We start from the raw sequence: 23066 nt of genomic DNA, 5'->3' as shown, positions 1-23066 counted from the left end.
TGATTGCTGGAGACTAAAGAAAAGTCTTTATGGCTTAAAGCAGTCAGGTTATGAGTGGAATAGATGTATAGTAAATGAATTAAATGCTATGGGTTTTGTTGCTGGTATAGCAGATCGATGTTTATTTAAACGAGAGAAAGATGGTTTGGTTTCTCTTTTACTCTTGTTTACTGATGACATAGCAATTGTTACAAAAACTGAACAGGAAGCAACAGAACTCATTTCTGCGTTGCAGAATAAGTTCAGGTTTAGAAATTTAGGTGAAATCAAGCACTATTTGGGTCTTGATATTGTAAAAACTAAGAGAGGGTACAAACTGTCACAAGCTACAAAAGTTAGCCAATTGCTTAAACGTTACAATATGGAACTATGTAAGCCTGCTAAGACACCAATGAGTCAGGATTTTAAGCATGGTAATATTCAAAGTCCTGTATTCGACAAGGAAATATATCAATCCTTGATTGGTAGTCTATCTTATATTAGTAATTGGTCTAGGCCAGATATATCCTATAGTGTAAATCAACTGGCTAGGTATAACGCTGAACCAACTGAAAGGCATTGGTAAGCTACTAAGCGAATACTTAGGTATTTGAAACAAACAATGCATTATGCGTTATATTTGCATATGCTCATGCAAGTTTTGCAACTGATTTACCTACACGTAAATCAACATCGGGTATTGCAATACTGTTGGGTAATGCTTTAATAGGCTGAAAATCCATCAGGCAAAAGCACATTAGTTTATCAACTATGGAAGCTGAGTTTTCCTGTTTATCTCTGATGTGCACAGAACTAGTATATTATAAACAACTATTATTAGATATAGGCTTAACTGTAAATGATCCATTTGTAGTTTATGAAGATAATCAAGCTACAATTAAAATGGCAACGAATTTAGCTGTAAGGACACGATCTAAGCACACTGATATAAGATACTTGAATGTGAGACAATGTGTACAGAGTAAAATGATTCAATTAGAATACTGCATGACTGAAAATAATATTGCAGACCATTTTACAAAAGCTCAGGGTGCAATTAAGCATAAAGTGTGTTGTGAGTGTTATGGTTTAAGAATGTAAGCTATTATATATTGTCCTACCCAAAGGGGAGAATGTTAGGAAATGGCTATTGCCTAACTGGTTGGGTTGGCAATATATATAAACCATCAATGCATATTTTCAGTCAAAATGTAATGTATAGCTTTAAGACTGTAATGCTGTATTGCATCATACTGTATTCTGATTGGCTACCTCTGTAGCCAATGTACTTAAGAGGAAGCTTGAATCATGGCTTATTGTTCTTATTAGATTATTATTGCTACCTCTGCTCCTCTCTGCCTGTTCTCTCTGCATGACCACTGCTTGATCATTGCTACTTGTTGTTTTCTATTGTTTTACTGATTGTTTTACTGCTGTATTTGTTCCTGTTTGCAACTCCAAAAAAAGAACTGTTTTATTGCATATGACTACAACAACTGGTAAGAAGACTTTGTTCTTGGAATATCCCTGGATTGACAAATTAACTATCTTTATCTGTGTATGACCTGGATTGTTTATCGGACTTTCCTTTGCTTTTTCCTAAAAGTAAAAGAATATCACAACTCAGTGTGTCTGTATTGACAGTGCTTATTCATAATCACTCTCAGCCGTTTTCTCATGCGCACACCCTTGCTACTCAAGGGTTACTCTGAGCATATTCCTTAACACTTATCATCATGGGGGATTGGAATGCTAAAGTAGGAAGCCAAAAGAGAACCAGAATAACAGGCAAGTTTGGACTTGGAGTACAAAATGAAGCAGGGCACAGGCTGGTAGAATTCTGTCAAGATAATACGATGGTCATAGCAAACACTCTTTTCCAACAACCCAAGAGACGACTCTACACATGGACATCATCAGACGGTCAACACAGAAATCAGATTGACTATGTGCTTTGCAGCCAAAGAAGGAGAAGCTCTATACAGTCAGTAAAAACAAGACCAGGAGCCGACTGTGGCTCAGATCATGAGCTTCTCGTGGCAAAATTTAGGCTTAAATTGAAGAAAGTAGGGAAAAGCACTAGGCCATTCTGGTATGAACTAAATCATATCCCTGATGAATATACAGTAGAGGTGACAAATAGATTTAAGGAATTAGATCTGATAGACAGAGTGCCTGAAGAACTATGGACGGAGGTTCGCAACATTGTACAAGAGGTAGCAACTAAAACCATCCCCAAGAAAAATAAAGGCAAGAAAGCAAAATGGCTGTCTGAGGAAGCTTTGCAAATAGCTGAGGAAAGAAGGGAAGCGAAAGGCAAGGGAGAAAGAGAAAGATACACCCAGTTGAATGCAGAATTCCAGAGAATAGCTAGAAGAGATAAGAATGCATTCTTAAATGAACAGTGCAAAGAAATAGAAGGAAACAATAGAATAGGGAGGACCAGAGAGCTCTTCAAGAAAATTGGAGATATGAAGGGAACGTTTCATGAAAAGATGAGCATGATAAAGGACCAAAATGGCAGGGACTTAACAGAGGCAGAAGAGATTAAGAAGAAGTAGCAAAATTACACAGAAGAACTATACAAGAATGAGCCTAACATCCCTGATAACCACGATGGGGTGGTCACTGACCTCGAGCCAGACATCCTAGAATGTGAAGTCAAATGGGCCTTAGGAAATCTGAGCAACAACAAAGCTAGTGGAGGAGACAATATTCCAGCTGAGCTATTCAAAATCTTAAAAGACGATGCAGTAAAAGTGCTACACTCAATTTGCCAGCAATTTTGGAAAACTCAACAGTGGCCACAGGATTGGAAAAGGTCAGTTTGCATTCCAATTCCAAAGAAAGGCAATGCCAAAGAATGTTCAAACTATCGTACCATTGCACTCATTTCACATGCTAGTAAGGTTATGCTTACAGGTGAAACTCGAAAAATTAGAATATCGTGCAAAAGTTCATTTATTTCAGTAATGCAACTTAAAAGGTGAAACTAATATATGAGATAGACTCATTACATGCAAAGCGAGATAGTTCAAGCCTTAATTTGTATTAATTTTGATGATTCTAATTTTTCGAGTTTCATCTGTAAAATCCTACAAGCTAGGCTCAAGCAGTATGTGGATTGAGAACTACCAGAAGTACAGGCAGGATTTCGAAGAGGCAGAGGAACTAGAGATCAAATTGCCAACATACACTGGATCATGGAGAAAGCTAGGGAGTTCCAGAAAAGCATCCACTTCTGCTTCATTGACTATGCTAAAGCCTTTGACTGTGTGGATCACAACAAATTGTGGCAAGTTCTTAAAGAGATGGGAGTACCAGACCATCTTATTTGTCTCTTGAGAAACCTATATGTGGGTCAAGAAGCAACAGTGAGAACTGGACACGGAACCACTGATTGGTTCAAAATTGGGAAAGGAGTCCGGCAAGGCTGTATACTGTCGCCCTGCCTATTTAACTTATATGCAGAGCACATCATGAGAAAAGCGGGGCTAGATGAATCAGAAGTTGGAATTAAGATTGCCGGGAGAAATATCAACAAGCTCAGATATGCAGATGATACCACTCTAATGGCAGAAAGTGAAGAGGAACTAAAGAGCCTCTTGATGCAGGTGAAGAAGGAGAGTGCAAAAGTTGGCTTGAAACTCAACATTAAGAAAACTAAGATCATGGCATTTGAGGCATTCAAGGCCTGGAGGAACCTTGTCCATAGGGTCGCGATGGGTCGGACACGACTTCGTGACTAACAACAACAAGATACCTTTTCTTTGTTTTTTTCCACTGTAAAATTGTTGTAAAGATACAAAAGGGAATTGACTTGTGGACCTTACAATTAGCCATGAAAAGACAATTCCACAGACGAACAAATACAAATACACATTTGCAACTGAAGCTAATTCATTCACAAAGCAAGTCAAGATATAAAAAATGTAAATATTTCCAGCTAAATAATTTCACTTATGAAAAAGTTTGTTAAGAAATTGTGTTGTATGGAATTATTGAAGTTGAGGCAGTACCTGAAACACGAAGAAAAATCTCTGCTAAAACTGTTCCAAAACTAGTCATATATACGAAGCAGAAGCAACAGGTCATTGCAAACTTACTGAAAAGCTTAGCTGACACTGGAGTAATTGTAGACAAAATACTTTTGTGTATACAACAATAATCTGCATTACAGTGATGTCAGAAGGAAAACATTTTAACTCACATCATAAAAGTCATCTTCAAATGCATGCAAAAAGTCTTTTAGGTTAAACATGATTAAGCACAACATGCGTACTATAAACACAGTGGCCAATTGTTAAAACTTAACTCATTTACAATATTAAACTAAAAGATTTTGCTAAATTTCCTATTGCTACCTGCAGCTCTTCTAAGTAAAGAATCTCTTGGGATAATCACAGGCTCATTTTCTTCCAAGTCACTTTCAGATTTTGATTCATCATCTGACCATGGGTTTCGTTTCTTTACTTTTTTTGCAGCAGACTTTGTGAAAGATGGTGTTCTTTTCACTCTAGTACCTAAAACGAAGTAAAATTCTTAGCAGTGTAAGGAATAATCTTTATTATATTTTCTAACATTTAGCATTGATACCTTCCCAGATTAATGATACAGAAATTGGTAATATAAGCAGATGCTTCTAAAATATCTATAACATGCACTTCGATATGTTTAAGAACCTTATTTTTTGCATAATTTATCCATCCATTTAGTAAGAATAAGTTTCAATAGGACTTCTCAGATCATTAGATAAAAGATTTATAGCACTGTGTTTGAATTATGGTAACCCATCTTAATATAACAGCAGAGAACTGCAAGATTCAGACCCAGTGGCACTGATGCATACATATTTCAGTGATCTGCTGGTAAAATAATCTACTCTGGTGTTGCGCTGAGAATATGTTAAGTAGTACTATTTGACTACCTTTACTTGCCTATGGACCAGGGACTGTGGATAGAACCCACACATCCAATCCCCTGCCATTGCCTGATAACAGTCACCCCCCAATGGCATTGCCTCTCTCAGAAATAGCCTGATGACAAGGGGGTGACTTTGTATCCCATGAATCAGCTTTTGGGTGGCAATGGTCAGGTTGGATGCCTCGATCACCATGGATATCTTGTGACCTGTGCAATATGATTTTTCACTACCCTAAACTAAATCAGAGAGCCAGTTTGGTGTAGTGGTTAAGGCATCAAGCTAGAAAATGGGAGACTAGTATTGCTTTACTTTTTAAAAAAGTTTTTTTTATTTTTTACAAACATATCAGTGTGTGAACAGTGTGGTACCTCAGTATCATACGTTTCATACAAGAAAATTAGTATTAATCATATTTGTTTCATTTAACAAGCTTATATAATACTAGTAATAATACACATCTTTATATTAAATTATAATCTTTCATTTAGTCATTCAATATTTCAATATGTTATTTTTATACCAATCACCCTATCTTAATTATCATACCTTTTGATATAAATAAAATATTATCAATCATATTTGTTACATTTAACAAACTTATCTAATTAATATTAATACCAACATTTATATTACATTAAGATCTTCCATTATTGCTTATTCAACTTGTTATTTGGTTAGTCAATACTTCAGTATATTGTTTTTATATCATTCACCATATTCTACATAATACTACTAAGATATTATTAATCATATTTGTTACATTTAGCATACATATGCATATTCATATTGAGTTATGCTCTTTCATTTTTTGTTTAGTCAGTAATTCTATGTATTATTTTTATGCCAATCCCCATATTATTTAAATACACTTAATAATTGTCAGCGTTCCAGAAAAAAACCCAACTATGGCTTCCAAAGCTGACAATAATGCCACCTTTCATAAAATATTATCCATCATATTTATTACATTTAACAAACTTATATATTTCTAACAATAATACCCTCATTTATATTAAGATCTTTCATTATTTGCTTATTCAATTTATAATCCTTCATTTTTTAATTATTCAATGTTTCAATGTTATTTTTATATCAATCATCTGCATATCATACATTTTAATGCAAATAAAATATTGTTAATCATATTTATTACATTTAACAAACCTACCCACATTCATATTGAATTATAATTTAGTAATACCATCCTTCAAGTTTTAGTTTCCTCTTATTATTGCTTCTCCTTATTACATAAAAATGTGTATTTTATTAATCCCCCTTTCTCTAAATCCCATCCCTCTAATTTTTGTTTGTTTGTTTTGTTATGCCACTACTATATTAAACATATTCCCTTTTCTAACCATCATCTCTTACCTGCCTTAAAGCTTTGATTATTCTTTTCTTAGCTTGTCTCCCATATTCCTCTCTTGGATCTTTATTTCTATCTGTTTCCACATCTTGCCTACTCATTTTAAACTTTCCTCCCTTCTCTATCCTTTTCCATTGTTTAGTTTTCAAAATATCTACTCTTGCCCCTATCTTTCACCCATAAAAATCTTTCTGTTTCCCCAGTTTCTTTTTTAATTTCCTTAGAGTACTCTCCCCTTGGTTTATGTCATCAATCCCTATTGTTTTTATTATCTCTTTTTTTTCTTGTTCCATTTGTTTTGTCTGTCCCCTTTTTCCATCTGCTCTTTCAGTTGGCTCCTCCTCTTCCTGGGCGTCTTGAACATTCACTGTCTCTTGTATTATATTTCTCAGCATTTCATCTATACTCTCCATTTTTTCCATAATTTTCTGGTAGTGTCTTATCAGTGTCTCCTTTGTACTTTGAATTGCTGACGCCACCTCTTCCCCACTCCATTCTTCTTGATGAAACATCTCGTTGAGTTTTATTGAGTCCCTTTTTTGTCCAATAATCCAAAAACCATATGTTCAAACCTACAAACGCTTCTCAAAATGCTCAATGTTCTTATTTCTTTATATTCCAAGCTTAATCTGCCTGTTCCTCTGGAGAGCCCCTTAAATCTTCCAGCACCTCCTTAAATTCCTCTATAAATCTACTCTTATATTGTATTTTCTTTCATACGTTTAAATCTCCAGTTGACAAATGAAATTTTGGGAATGTGTTGTTCTTCCTTTCATCAGCAGGTAGCACTCTTTTGATTAAATTTCAATATTAAACCGTTTTTCCAATTTTCCACAATGTAAAGATAATGTTAATTTTTGAGTGAATAATTCCAGCGTTTCAAGATGCCTTTCCAATAAAATGCCTGTCCAGTTTAAAAGTCCAATTTTCTGTATTTTTAGCAATTCTTCTGTCTTCCCCCCCCCCCCTCTGATTCTGCCTCCTTCAATTTTAATATTTTTTTCCAAGTGCCCGGTCGCTGCTCCATTAAATAATTGTGAACCCTTTTCCAAATTCTTTTTGGGGTTTGAGAATTCAAATAAATAAAGTACTTCTCACCCAGTTCCAAACACTGTCCACCAACTTCACTCCAGCACTGTGCTTAGATGGTCGTCCTCTCTCCCAAGAAGACCACACCTGTCCAGCCACCGATATGTTTCCATTGTGGGAAGCCAGGCCACTAGGCGGCAGAATGCCCCGAAGCAGGTCCCAAAGCCTCCACAAGCTCCTCAGGAAAGCAGCAAGGAACGGCAATGAAAACAGCCAAGAAAACCCCGGAAAAGTCACAGGGGGCTCAACAAACAAGCTCACCAACCCCAGTTGCAGACGTGGCTGACACGAGGGGCCAAACAGACGACGGCCTTGACACTAGTGGGAGTGACAATGACGAAGAGGCTGACCCTATGGTGAGTATGGCCATCCATCCCTTTTGGATTCCAGTGGTGTTGACGGCTGCACCTGATGCCTCATGAGTACAGCCACAGCAACCAGCTTAGGGGTGAGAGCCCAGAAACTGTCACGCCCCATGTGCTTCGAGCAAATAGACGGCTCCTTGTTGGGCAGACAGCAGTGGTGGGCTGCTCCCGGTTCGCACTGGTTCACAAGAACCGGTAGTAAAAATTTGTAGTAGTTCGGAGAACCGGTAATAACATTGGCTGGCCACGTCCCCGAACCAGTCCCCGGCCCAGTCGCTGCTCACTTACCCCGCCCAACTCATCAGAGGCTTTTTTTTTTACTTTTAAAAGCATTTTTTCTACAACCTCTTCGGCCAAAAAAATGCTTTTAAAAGAAAAAAAAATCATCTGATGATCGCGCGGCTCAGCTGGGATCGTCAGAGGCTTTTAAAAGCATTTTTTTCTGCAACCTCTTCAGCTGAAGAGGTTGTACGGAAAAAAATGCCTTTAAAAGCCACTGGCGATCCCAGCTGAGTTGCCTGATCATCAGAGGCTTTTAAAAGTATTTTTTCTGCAACCTCTTAATGTTGTAGAAAAAATGCTTTTAAAAGTAAAAAAAAAAAAAATTGGCCACACCCACCCAGTCACATAACCCCCCACTAAGCCACGCCCACAAAATAAGCCACGCCCACAGAACCGGTAGTAAAAAAATTTAGAACCCACCCCTGGCGGACAGCTTGCGACATGCTACTGAGCGCATCACATTAGAAATAGGGCCGCACCAAGAGCTCATACTTTTCATCGTGGTCCCAAAAATGACAGAAGTCATCCTGGGCCTGGGGTGGCTTGATAAGTGGGGCCCGATGATATGGTGGTGGTGGGGGTTTCGGCACCTGCAGATAGGTGTTGGGCCTAACCCACCACTGCATGAAATTCACGTCCATACCCCAGGAAAGGGGAGGGGTGGAGGAGGTACTATGACGGAGGCTAAGGCAGTGGGTGAGCCAGCGCCTTTCTCTGCCACATACAAAGACCTGGAGGAGGTATTCAGTGAAAAGTAGTATGATACTCTGCTGCCCCACCGTCCCACGGACTGTGTGATAGAGATACTCCCAGGGGCTAGGTTGCCGAAGCCCAAAATGTACTCTATGACACCTCAGGAGTTACCAGAAATGAGGAAGTATATAGATAAAAATCTGAAACGCGGGTTCATACAACCGGCCAGATCCTGGATAGCAGCCCCAGGCCTCTTCAGGGAGAGGAAGGATGGGGGCTTGCACTTATGCATTAACTTCCGTAGAATCAATGCAGTATGCGTAGAACACATGTACCCCCTTCCGCTCATGAAGGACATGCTGGCCCGCCTGGCGGAGGACCGCATCTTTACCAAATTGGATATACGGGAGGCTTATTATAGTTAGAATCAAGGACAGGGATGAATGGAAGACTGCCTTCAATTGCCCGTTGGGGAGTTACCAGTTCAAGGACATGCCTTTCAGGTTGCAAGGTCCCCCCACTGTGTTCATGCAGCTCATTAATGAGGTCCTGCAGGAACACTTATATAATGGAGTGCTCGCCTACTTAGACAACATCCTAGTTTACACCAGAACCCTAGCTGAGCATGTCCACCTGGTGCATCAGGCACTACACAAACTGTTGACGGTGAACCTGTATGTAAAGTTATCCAAGTGTGAATTTCACAAAACACAGTTGGACTAACTAGGGTTCCGGATCTCTCCTGAGGGTGTGGAAATTGACCCTGTGTCGAGCCCAGTCCTCGGGCTCGCCACAATTGGGGGGGGGACAACGCGGGAGTAGCGGAGGCGAAGGCAGCAATACCTGGCAGAGGTGTAACCTACCAGCACGTGTCCTGGATCGTGGGAGATGCCGAAGAGCCCATGCACCTCTTAGCTGAACACTGGCCTGGAAGGCCACCGGGGAAATAGCCTGACATGTTCCTTAGTCATCTATGCCGGATGTTAGTTGCCCCGGGGGGGGGGGGATGCTGTAGGATAATTGGGTAATTGATGGTTGGGTAATTGGATAATTAGGATGACAAAAGCCAGATAATTGGGGGTGGAGAGTGGGGGATAAAAACAGCGTTGGAAGGCGGCTGCTCCCAGCGCTGACTTCACATGTCTTATTGCATTTTCACCGAGTTCTGTGGCTTGCCTGTAACGGATGAAATAAAGACACAGCTCCAGCTACCATTGTGGTCGTGTCATGTTGGCTTTATTGTAGTTCCAGCCAGGTCAGCCCTGACAGGCTGAGACCCCACTAAGGTGAAGGCGGTGTTGGACTGGCAGGCCCCAAAAACCTGTAAACAGTTGCAAAGTTTTCTGAGGTTTGCTAATTTCTATTGCCAGTTCATCCCATCCTTTGCCCGCATGGCTTTCCTACTAACGGACCTCCTACGGATTAAACATCTGGCTGGTCACCCTGTGCAGTGGACATTAGCATGTCAACAAGCTTTTGAACACCTGAAAACATTGTTTGCCAGGGAACTAGTGCTAAAACACCTGGACCCCACCAAGCCGTTCGTAGTACAAGCGGATGCTAGTGATGTGGCGGTGGGAGCTGTTCTTTTGCAAACAAATGAGGGGGGGCCCCTACAACCGGGTGCTTACACGTCCCGTAGGCTAAATGACAATGAATGCAAATGGGCGATATGGGAGAAAGAGGCTTTTGCAGTTCGATGAGCCCTGAAGACCTAGAGACACTTGCTGGAAGGGGAGGGGGGTTTTACCATTTAAGGACTGGACAGACCATAAAAACCTGGAAGCCCTTCAAACCCCATGAAAACTGTCGCCCAAACAAGTCCGGTGGGCGTTGTACTTCAGACGCTTCAATTTCACGCTGAAGTGCATTCCCGGTAGAAGGAACTACTTAGCAGACGCACTGTCCCAGAAGCCGCAGTACGCTGGCGGCCGAGAAGAGGTAGTTCAAGCCATGATACCGACACCGCACCACCGGGCGCAAGTAGTTCAACAGGCACCCAAAACGTCCCGACAGAAGGTGCCGTTAGAGGACTTACCCCGGTCCATCCAAGCCACACTTCTGACCGATCCATAGTTCCAGGAGAACTGTCGCTCACTCACCCAATGAGACAGACTGGCATGGAAGAGATCAAAAAACTATGTACCCAGCTCCCTCCGCTTAGCCGTGCTGCGGCACTGCCACGATGCCTGAGCGGCCGAGCATTTCGGGTTTTTGAAGACTCTACACCTAACGAACCAGTTTTGGTGGCATCGCATGAAAAAGGACGTAGAGGACTACGTACGGAGCTGCGTCGTGTGCACCACCATGAAAAAGCGGCAAGGAAAACCCCCTGGACTCCTACAGCCAGTGGTGACTCCTGTCAGACCATGGGAAGAGTTGGCCATGGACTTTATTGTAGATCTCCTGGAGAGCCAAGGCAACACGGTGATCTGGACAGTCATAGACCTCTTTTCCAAGCAAGCCCACTTCGTGGCCTGTTCCGGCCTCCTGTCAGCCTGAAAGCTGGCAAAACTATTCATCACCCATATATACTGCCTACACAGCACACCGTGGAGAATTGTATCTGATAGAGGGGTGCAATTCACCGCTAAGTTCTGGCGTAAGTTTCTAACCATGGTAGGGTCCTCCCAAGGCCTCAGTTTGGTATTCCACCCGGCTACTAACGGGGCCGCTGAAACAACTAATGCGATGGTAGAGCAGTATCTACACTGCTATGTAAGGCACCAACAATCTGACTGGGCTGACTTACTGCCCTTCGCCGAGGTGGCCTATAATAATGCGATTCACAGTAGCACCAGATTTACCCCCTTCCGGATTGCTACTGGGGTGGACTTTGTTCTGATATCAGAGTGCTCCCAGGAGGCCCCCAAAGAGCTAGGCTTGAAGGAGTGGGTAGCGAGGATGCATTGGGCGTGAGAAACGGTTAGAGAGGCTTTACGGAAATCAGCAGAGGGCTATAAATGTCAGGCAAATAAAAAACGGAGCCCACAACCCCCCTTTCATATCATGCAACAGGTATACTTGTCCACAAAATACCTGAAGTTGAAGGTACTGTGCAAGAAACTAGCACCTAAGTTTATTGGACCATTCCCGATCGTGAAAATCATCAATCCGGTCACTGTAAAGCTCAAGCTCCTGCGGCTACTTGGGAAAACCCACCTGGTCTTCTATTGTAGCTTGCTACGTCCAGTTCAGACAGCCCCTTTAAGGGGGCCCCCTCCTCCAAAGCCCCCACCTATAACTGTCAGGGGGGAGCAGCATTATGAGATTGACAAGATATTGGACGCCCGGTGGCACAGGGGTCAGCTGCAATACCTCATCCTGTGGAAGGGATACCCGTTGTCAGAAGCATCTTAGGTGCACGGCACAGATGTGAGGGCAGCCTGACTGGTCACTAGGTTCCACTGAAAAAACCCAACCAAGTGGGGGGTCAGGGGTCGGTGACCGGGAACCATCTCATTGTGCCTTTTGTTTTCCAGGTGCCGTCTCCATGGTAGGGGGGCCACATGTCAGCCCTGGTGTGCTTGGCGGCCCGGGGCTGCCATTCCGGTGGGGGAAGGAGAGACCAGGGCAGCCATTCCAGAGAGCCGCATGGCCGCACCACTCCCACCAAACACCATACCTGCTGGAATCACGGACCCATGCATTGCAACCAGCCGGATGGGCAAGACCGGACCAGACCCGGTTGCTGCCGACTCCACAGCTGTGAAGTGGCCAAAACAGCTGAGGAGCAGGGCAGCCGCCTGCGCGTCGGGCGTGCCTCGCCGTTTGAAGCGGAATGTTCTCCATGTTATGGGTGGGGTGCGCGCATGGCTGGGCGGGGCTGGGAAAGCACTTAAAAGGTGGAGGGGAGCACTGGGTGGGTAGCCCTGACTTCATTTCACTTGAGCATCTGTTCGTGCCAGCATTTCCATGAAGAAGATAAATCCATTGTAACCCAGGACTGTGTTCTTTGGCATTTTTTTCCCGTGGTTTACTGGAACCTGACATCAGTCTGTACTTGCTGTATATGTTGTTGAAGATTGGCTGCAAAATTCCTAATTTCATCTTCTATGCTGTCTTGACATCTGCTCATAGAGCGTATGTCTGGCTTGTCCACTGTTGCGGCAGCTCTGGCGTCTAAACCATGGCTTGGGCATTCCGGAGTCAGTGAAAATTTTAGTGAAGAGTAGCAGTTCAGATTAATGTCAAGTGCCAGGGAAATCAGAAAATCCAGTCAGTTCAATTGAATATAAAGTTTTATTGCAAGCTTAAGCTCTCTACAAGAATCTGAATTACTAATGGTCAAAGCAAATTGGCAGTAGATAAGAGTCAATGGAATTCAAGGTGGGCTGGACTTAGGTCTCTTGTGGACATGAAAGGATTCGAGACTGATGACATGTCTGACCCCTCCCTCTGGCTCAGTTTGGTCATCTCCTAGTTTCTCTTTTACTCTCTGCAGTTAAGTAGAGTACTGAAGTTTGTAATAATAACTGTCCTGTCCACTGGTGTAAAATCCAACCTGGGATCCAACCAGAAAAGGTCTTTTAAGTATACTTCGGTAGTAAAAGTTGTTAACCTGGATTTCTGGATCCACTAAACACACTGCAAGGTAATTGATGCTCCCATCCTCGCAAGGAAAGATCAATGTTTTCTATTATGGATTAATCTTGTATCTATTGTGCATACATTAACCAAGAACAATAACTCTCATTTGTATGCCTTACTTTCATCTTAATCTGTCGTAAGGTTTTTATTTTTATTTTGTGCCATAATTGCGACTAATCTTTAACAAAAAGTGAAACCATCATCTTATATCTACCTTGTCTACCTTGTTATATTGTTGAATATAACTGAATAGTAATATGAGGACAAAATCTGGATATTGCTTTTTATCATTTTATCATGCTTGGTAGATGTGTAAAAAACCTAAAAAAATTGGGCTCAAATACATACAGTGGTTCACTGGACTTTAAAGGTTAATATTCAATTGAAACCTGAACTTTTCCTTCTGGGATTGATGGAAAAACAGTTAGAAATGAGACATAGAACACTGTTTTTGTATATGATAACTACCATGAGATTATTGTATGCACCAAGTTGGAAAGATCTATGTCAGCCTTCCCAGGTAGACCAGACAGGAAATATGACCAGATTTTTTTATTTTATTTTATTTTATTTATTTTTTTTTAAATTTGATTTATATGCCGCCCTTCTCCGGAGACTCAGGGCGGCTTACAATGCATTAAGCAATAGCCTTCATACTTTTGTATATTTATACAAAGTCAGCTTATTGCCCCCACAAACTGGGTCCTCAATTTACCTACCTTAGAAAGGATGGAAGGCTGAGTCAACCTTGAGCCTGGTGAGATTCGAACTTACAGTGATTGCAGACAGCTGGTGTTAATCACAATGCTATCAGTCTGCTGAGCCACCAGGCTATTTTACTGTAAAGCTACATTAACAGAATCTTGCAAGTTTGATAGTACAAATATCCCACTGACTTTTTTACAGTCTGAGAAGTTACGGAGGTTCCTTTCTGATTTATTTTCTTTGCCCATTTGTGCAGCTGCATGCTATGGCATCTCTTCCCCCATCTTCCAAGGTCATTTGCACATACCATTACACTTAGTTATATCTGCCAGTGGAGAACTTCAGTGAAAGATTCCACCAAGCCAACATCTACTACAAACATGGTCATGACAAACCTTATTATGAGGAATTCTTGGTGCTCTCTGAGCTTGGTTCTCTTGCAGATGTTTCATTACCAAACTAGGTAACATCATCAGTGCTAGTAGGGAGTGGGGTTTGCTCCCATTTTATATTCTAGTGGCTTGCCCTGTCAGTGTTGATGGGAGTGGTTTTAGAGGTTCTTTGGTTGGGCTGTTTACTGTTAGCTTGTTTCACAATTCTTTGATTGGGGTATTGTTTGCTTCTTGTTTCTAGTTTGCCATCACTGTCTCTGCTGATGAGGATATCCAGGAATGGTAATGTGTTGTTTTCTTCTTCTCTTGTAAATTTTATAATTAGAATGAGAAACACAAGTTTATCAAAAAAAAAAAAAAAACCAACCTACACACACACACCAGGTGCTCCACTACCAAAGTAACCACCCAACCTCCTACAAGAGAAGGTGTGTAAGAACACTATTTAGACAAGCACACACTGTCGCAACCCTGAACATCAGAAAAAGAAAACAGATAATCTATACAACATTTTCCAACAAAATGGATATGCACGTAACTTGATCAAAAAGTGCCTAACCACTCAACCCACTATAGCACAACACAAGCTGTGAAAGGGTAACACTGCCATACATCAAAAACATCTCAGAAACCACCAACAGACTACTACCTACATGAAGACTATTACCTACATGAAGGGCTCTGGGCAATGGATGTACTGCACCTCACAAGAAGTGGAAAGAATATATTCAGAAAGCGACTGACTCATCTTATCAGAAGGGCTTTAAACTGATACAACGGCTGACATTGCAGCGAGATCGGAGGTGAGGAGCGGGTCTCCACGCTCCCACACTAGGTTCTCCCTTTTGGAGGGCTCCAAAAGGAGCTAAAGCCACCCTGTAGGGGTGGTGAAGTAAAGAGGGGCACCCTGCAGATCGCAGGGAGCCGCAACTCTCCTGCTTGACCCAGGGCTTCTTCCCTCTCATTCACAATGAGGAGAAGAGGCAGCCATCATGGCTGCCATGAAGCTGGGACAGCCAAGGCAACAAAGGAATGTGCAGGAGTGGTGTAAATGAACAGTGACTGAAGCTGGGTGAGAAAAATCTTTTATTTAGGGCCTAACTTTAAAAGAAAAAAAAAAAGAAAGAGGAAAATCCAGGAAAAGAGACTCTTAGAACAATTTCTTTTTTTTCCGCCCCCTCTCTGTGACATCTCGGTGTTATCTTCAGTCATTCTTCTTCTTCCAAAAAAGGAACTTTCTTCTATCCTGATCTTTATACAAACCATTTTAATATCTCCTTACTAAGACAAAATTCTGCCTATCAAATTTTTAAATATAATCATAAAACGTTTATCTTTTATATCTTTTCCAACCAATAATAGAAACAGTTCCATATTCTATAATACTCTATCTCTTCCCTATCTTTAATCATTAAAGTCAATCTATTCATTTCTGCACAATCCATATTTTTTTTTATCACCTCATCTTCCAAAGGTATTTTCTCTGCTTTCCAATTTTGAGCATAGACAATTCTTGCAGCTGTTATTACATGTATAATCAAATAAGTATTTTCCTTACTAGTCTTTTCTGGAAGAATACCCAATAGGAACAGCTCTGGTTTAAATTCAATACGTAACTGTATCATCTCTTCCAACCATGTTTTAATTTTATTCCAATAATATTTTGCTTCTGGACATGTCCACCACATATGATAATAAGATCCTGGTAGCTGATGTCATTTTCAACATTTAGCTGATTTATCTTTAAACATTTTTGCTAACCTCTCTGGTAGCATATGCCATCTATAAAACGTTTTATATTGATTTTCCTTGTATGCAGTGGACATCGTTAATTTATAATTCCTTTCCCACATTTGTTGCCATTTTTCAAATTCAATAGGGTAACCAAAATTTCTTCCCCAAGCTATCATTGTTTCTTTTACTTGCTCTCTTCCAGATCAATAAACAGCAAAAAATTATAAAGTTTTATTAGCTTCTCTTATGTTCCTGTGAGTATCCTATCCAACTCAGTTTTTTCCAAATAGAAACCATATAACTTAGCATCTTTTTTGTATCTTGTTCTTATCTGCATATACATATACCAATCTATCTCAATCCCTTGCTCTTCCAATTCTCTTTTCTCTTTCAATTCCCCCTTATCCGTTAATAACTCCTTATATCTAATAGTATTTCCAAACTTAAAAACATTTGGATGAATTAAGGCTTCCATAGTTGATAAACATATTGGTATTTTCACATAGTATTTATCTCTAACCTTTTCCCATACTGATAACAATGCATTTCTTATATAATGTCTATGAAAATATGAGTGTATCTTATTTCTACCATACCACAAAAGGCGTGCCATCCCAGTTGTAAATCATGTCCTTCTAATCTAACAGCCTAGTGTTACTTAATTCAATCCATTCTTTCAACCATGTCAATGTCGCTGCTTGGTAATATAACTCCCAATTTGGTAAACCAAATCCCCAAATCTTGTAACATTTTCATATTTATTCTTGCTTTTTCCCCTTGCCATATAAATTTCCTCATTATCTTATTAAGATGTTGAAAGTAAGTCTTTTCAATTTTTATTGGTAACGTTTGAAATAAAAATAACAGTCTTGGCAGTATATTCATCTTAATCAATGCAATCCATCCCATAAGTGACAATTGGAGATTTTTCCATTTTTCCAAATCTTTTTCAATTTGTTGTTTTAGTTTATAATAATTTTCTTCCTTTATTGTTGCACATCTTGAAGATAAATATACTCCCAAGCATTTAACCTTTTTCACCACTTGTATGTCTAAATTTTCTTTTATCTCTCTGTTTTGTTTTTCTGTTGTGTTTTTCACCAAAATTTTTGTTTTGTCTTTATTTATTTTCAGACCCGAGACTTTTCCATATCCTTCTATCTGCTCTAGTAATGTAGGGCCTGTTAATTGCAGTTCTTCTATGATAAAAACCAGATCATCTGCAAATGCTTGCAGTTTATACTCCTCTTTTTTAAATTTCATCCCTTTTATTTTATCATTTTGTCTAATATTTCTATTTAGAACTTCTAAAGTCAGAATAAACAACAACGGTGAAAGAGGGCATCCTTGTCTAGTGCCTTTCATTATATTAATTTTCCCTGTCATTTCTCCATTGATCATTATCTTGGCAAATTGTTTGTCATATATTGTTTTTATGGTATTTATAAATCTCTCCCTGAAGCCCATTCTCTGTAGCTGGTTTATCATAAATTGCCAATTCACATTATCAAAAGCTTTCTGTGCATCTAAAAACATCAACGCCATTTGCTTTTCTGAATGTGTCTCATAATATTCCAAAGTATTCAAAATCATTCTCATATTATCTCTAATTTGTCTTTTTGGTAAGAACCCATTTTGGTCAGTATGAATATATTCATTTAACGGTTTTTTTAACCTATTTGCCATTATTGAAGCAAAAATCTTATAATCTACATTTAGTAGCGAAATAGGTCTATAGTTTTTAATCAGTTGTAAATCTGTACCTTCTTTAGGTATGAGTGTCACATATGCCTCTTTCCATGAATCTGGCATTTTAGCCTCCAATAATAAGTCGTTGAATAGGTCCAACATCACGTTACTAACTGCTTCTTGTAGTGTTTTATACAATTCAGCTGGTAAACGATCTGGTCCTGGTGCTTTCCCACTTTTTTGTCTTTTTATTGCTCCTGTTAACTCGATCATTGTTATTCTTTCTTCTAGCATTCCTTTATATTGATCTGATATTTTAATTAAGTCTGATTTTTCCAGGTAGTTTTGTATCTCCTCCTCTGAAATCTTCTCTTGAGAATAAAGTTTTTCATAATACTCTTGGGTTTTCTTTTTTTCTTCTATTTTATATTGTAGCTTCCCTTCTGTATCTTGTAAACAGTTTATCAGTTTTTTCTCCTTCTCTTTTCATATTTTATATGCTAACCATCTTCCTGGTTTATTTGCATTTTCAAAAAGTTCTGCTTCGATGCTTTCAATTGGTTTGCTAATAATTCTTGTTCATTTAAAATTATTTCATGTTTCTTCAATTCCATCAATTCCTTATTTTTTTTATTTTGAACATCTTTCTGAAATTCTTTTTCTAGGGTATTATATTATTCTTCCAGTCTTAATTGTTTTTGCCTTTTCTTTTTGTTCTTTTTTCCCAGGTATGTTATTGCCAGGCCTCTAATATATGCTTTCATTGTATCCCATACATTTTGAAGTGACGTATCTTCTTTTTTGTTTATTCTGAAGAAAGCTTCTAACTCCATTTCCATAAATTTTTGAAATTCTTTTTCATTTAATATTGTTGTGTTCAAAGTCCACCTTGTCTTTTTCTTTTGGCCTTTCCATATCATTGTCATTGGGTTATGATCTGCCCACATATTTGAGCCAATGTTTACTTCTTGTACTGCTTCTATAAGTCCAGATGACATCGATATCATATCTATCCTTGACCACGATATATGTCTATTTGAGTAAAAAGTATATTTTCAATATGTTTTTGTCTCCAAATATCTTGAACACTTAATTCTGTCATTTAAAAAAAAGATTTTGGCAGTGTTCTTCTGGATTTTTTATTTGTCTTCACTGTTTTGTAGTCCAACTCTGGGTCTGTTATAGCATTAAAATCTCCCATTATACATACATTTTAATATTCCAGTTCTATAATTTTTCTATGTAGTTGCTGATAAAACTCTTCCTGTTTTTCATTTGGAGCGTATAGTGCTATCAAAAGTATTTGTTTATAGTTCATTTTTATTTCCACCATCAAATCAAATCAAAATCCTACCTTCCCCATCTTCAAAAATTAATTTAGGTTCTAATTTTTCTTTGATATATAATACCACACCTCTTTTACTTTGTTGTATTAAAGATGTAAATAAAATTCCTAATTTTGGATATTGTAATAGTTTTATATGTTGTTTTCTAATATGAACTTCTTGTAAACATGTAATGTCCATTCTCAAACTATTTAATTTTTTCAATATTCTATTTCTTTTTATCGCTGCATTCAGTCCATTTACATTTAGAGATATTGCTTTTATTTCTTCTTCCATATTTACTTACTCCTAGTTTTTAATTTCATTAAAAACTTCATTCTCTTAAAATTAAAATTTCATTCTCTTAGGGCCCGTTCCTCTTTAGCTTTCTCATCTTTGTCTTTTTCTTCTTCTTTCTCTTTTATAACGCCTACAGCTCCTAAATCTTCCTCCAATGATCCGCAGTATTGTTGATAGAATAATTCCACTTTCTCAGTCGAATCAAGTCTGTGTCTTTGTCCTTGCCAGGTCACCATAATCCCTTCAGGTACCAGCCATCTAAAACTCGCTTTAGATATTAAAAATTTCGTTAAAACTTGATATTCTCTCCTCAGATCCCTAACTCATCTGGGTATTTGACATAAGACCACGAGTTCTTTGTCTTTATGCTTCAGAACTGTATTCCTTGCTACTTGTAGTATCTCCGGTTTCATTGCCCTTTTTGTAAATCTTACATGGACTTCTCTTGGTAGTTTATTTCTTGTTGCATATCTAGTATATATTCTGAACGCTTCATCAATCTCATTTATGATCTGTTCCTTGGGTTTTTCCAAGACTTCAGCCAGAATTTCCGCAATTATCTCTGGTAGATTTTCTTCCTTTTCTTCTTCTATATTTTGAAATCTTAGGTAAAATTCAAAGTGATCCATTTCTAACAGAATAATTGTAGAACGATTTCTTAAAGCGGCGAACCATAGAGAGAAAAATCCTAGACCCGAAAGAAAGGAACCAAGGGGAGAAAAGCTAAAGACCTTTTAAAACATAGAAAATTGGATTTTTAAACTGGGTAGGCGTTGTTTTGGAAAGGCATTATAAAATGCTGGAACTATCTACTTGAATTTACTTGAATAGCCAACTTTGCTTCCATAAATTGAACTAAATTTGGATTAATCAATTTATCAGACTTGAAACAATGCTGAAACCTAAGCTGAGGGCACCATCTACTGGTGAATGGAAAATATACCATACCTCTACAAGTCTAGGAATTCCTGATATGAGAAATAAATAACATTCATCTGGAGGTTTGTGGTGATACTTACTGTTCTATAAGTATCTACTTTATGACTACTGGAGACTCTATTGTGAGAATAAGGAAGACCCTTAAGTAAAGTAAAGTGACTTTTGACTGTGGAAGCTGCCCGGACTACTTAAATGGAACTGATTGATAATCTTGAGATGTAAAAAACTATGATTATTGAACTTTCTGAGGAGCAACACTGGACTTGAATATATTGTTTTTGGACTTGAGGAAGAGCGTGACTTATTAAAATAAGACAAGATGCTCCCTCAGTGGGAAATGAGTGTCAGCCCTGGAGGCCATCTTTTCTTTGGAACTTCAGGGCTGCCACATTTAGTGCCTGGGAAAACGAGAGGGGGGATTTGCAAGGAGTTGAAGATACATAGTAACAACACTATTTTCTCTGAGAGTCAAGGACATTCAGCCTGCACCTGGGTAGGAGTGACTGGGGGCTGTCTCCAGTTCGGACGGTGAATTGATTGGATCATATGATGGACATGTGGGTGCAGGGGATGGGTCTTTGACTTTCTTTTGGGTGGGGAAAACCCAGGAACTTTCAGATTTGGGTTTTCCCAGATGTGCCAATATGACATCTCTAATAAAATGGATCTTTGAGGAATTGCTAGCCTCAGAGTCTTCTTTAGTAGGGGGTGTTACTTGGAACCCTGACATTAACCCAAATCTGCTTTAAAAAATTCAACCCAGCTCCCTGATCGCCGGGGTGCTGTCCAGGGTCCTGAGCCCCGACCCGACCCTCGGGCGGCGTAAAAACTCAGGGAAGATAGAGGAAAAGACAGCGACCATGGAGGAAACCACCAGAGAATCCTCGAACCCATCTACTCCCCTTCTGAGTCTGCGGTGCTGGAAGTGGAGGCCACCGAAGTGGAGCAAAGAGCCAGTGCCCTGGCAAGCCGCTCAGCTGGATGCTTCTCAATGGGGTGAAGCCACGGGAGCCATGCTGCCCCAGAAATTGGAGATCGGAGCCATGCCGCAAAAACCTCAGATGGGAGCAAGCGGAGTGGGACAGGCCCGGGGTCATGAGTGGAGAACACAGAGACCTCCAGACCCCAGCAACTCCTGGGAGTGGGTTCTCCAGCCACCGTTGCGTAGCCAATCACTTGCGGGCCTACCGGAGCAGTTCGATCAACTCAGCATGGGCTGCATCGCGCAACCGCCTCCCACTGTCCAACCAGGCTGGGTCCTGACTCAGCCCATGTTCACCTTCCCGGACCCGGGAGCTGCAGCAGAGCAGAGCAGAGTGTTGGCTTCGTTTCACTCAGCTTGGAGCCAATCATGCTCCAGCCTCCCTCGCCGGCCCTGGTCTACTGGGATGACAGTTTCTGCAGGTGTTGGAGTGGCACAGCAGCAAGGCCCACTGGGGCAGTCAAGCCTGGTGTGGCGAGCTGCACTGTTGGGGCTGCCGAGGCCCAACACCTCTCCTCGCCAGCCGATCTTCAGGCTGCCACCTGTCAATCAAATTCCCCCTGGCTAGGCCTTCTATCCTGGCCAAGGGTGGGTGCAATGCCAATGGATGCCAGCACCAGTTCTGCCACCGGCACCAGCTCCATCGCCTGCCCCTCCAGCCACTCCTCCCCCATGATTCAGAGTGACATTTTTTTTTTTATTTGATTTATATGCCGCCCTTCTCCGGAGACTCAAGGCGGCTTACAATGTGCTAAGCCTTCATCCTTTTGTTTATTTATACAAAGTCAGCTTATTGCCCCCACAACTGGGTCCTCAATTTACCTACCTTAGAAAGGATGGAAGGCTGAGTCAACCTTGAGCCTGGCGAGATTCGAACCTGCAGTAATTGCAGGCAGCTGGTCTTAATAACAGGGTGCTTTAGACCACTGTACTACCAAGGCATTTGACGGAATCCCAGGGAAGTTGGCCTATTTCCTCAACCAGATCTGGTCCCAGATTGACCATTACAGAGAGCAATACCAAACTGATTGAGACATTGTATCAGCTATCGCTGTCGGGATGAACGAAGGGGATGCAGCGGACTGGATAGCCCAACTACACAATGAGGGGGCCTCAGAACTGGATGACGCAGACGAATTTGTGCAAATACTCCATGCTCGGTTCGAAGATAGGGCCCACAGGCAAGAAGCCGAGGTTCAGATCAAAGCCTTGAAACAAACTGGCCAGGCCTTTGTGTGGGAATTTTGAAGACTGGCCGGCAAATTGAGAAACTGGCTGGAACAACTTCTCGTTCACCACTTCAAAGAGGCCCTAGACTAGGACCTTAGGAAAGCTTGTGGCATTGGAGGGGTTCCGGACCGCTTGTAGAACTGGTACAATTTGGTCGTGGCAATGGACCTAGAGATTCACCTGCAGCGGAAACCCACTCTGGAAAGGCCAGTCAAGAGGACCCTAGGCTGCCGGACCCCTGCAAGACCAGTGGAAGTGCCACGGCCGACGCCAGTGGGGACAATTAAATGTTTCCGATGTTGGCAGCACGGCCACAGGGTGTCCGAATGCCTGGCCCCTGCACCAGTTCCTCAGCTCCGGACCCCGTCTGCACCCAGGGAAAGAAGAACCCCAAGGAAGCCGCCAGACCCGGGTAGATTCATCCGGCAAGCTGTTGAGGTTCCTCCCCCTTCAGATGAAGCCGAGGAAACTCCAGCCAGAGA

The 23066-nt window shown here is 40.7% G+C and overlaps 1 protein-coding gene across 1 annotated transcript in view; it reads right to left on the bottom strand.

Moving 5' to 3' along the window:
* TOP2B (DNA topoisomerase II beta) overlaps window positions 1–23066 on the bottom strand; it is a 251965-nt gene that overhangs the window by 110205 nt on the left and 118694 nt on the right. Inside the window, exon 29 of the mRNA XM_070944595.1 lies at window positions 4344–4502. Coding sequence (XP_070800696.1) covers window positions 4344–4502 — 159 coding nt within the window. The remainder of the gene's footprint in view (window positions 1–4343; window positions 4503–23066) is intronic.

This window comes from Pituophis catenifer, unplaced genomic scaffold, assembly GCF_029215685.1.
Source record: "Pituophis catenifer annectens isolate HBS135680 unplaced genomic scaffold, rPitCat1.0.hap2 SCAF_5, whole genome shotgun sequence".
In the NCBI taxonomy this organism is placed as follows: Eukaryota; Metazoa; Chordata; class Lepidosauria; order Squamata; family Colubridae; genus Pituophis; species Pituophis catenifer.
Note: the sequence above shows the minus strand (reverse complement) of the source record. Positions and strands in the feature narration are given on the sequence as shown.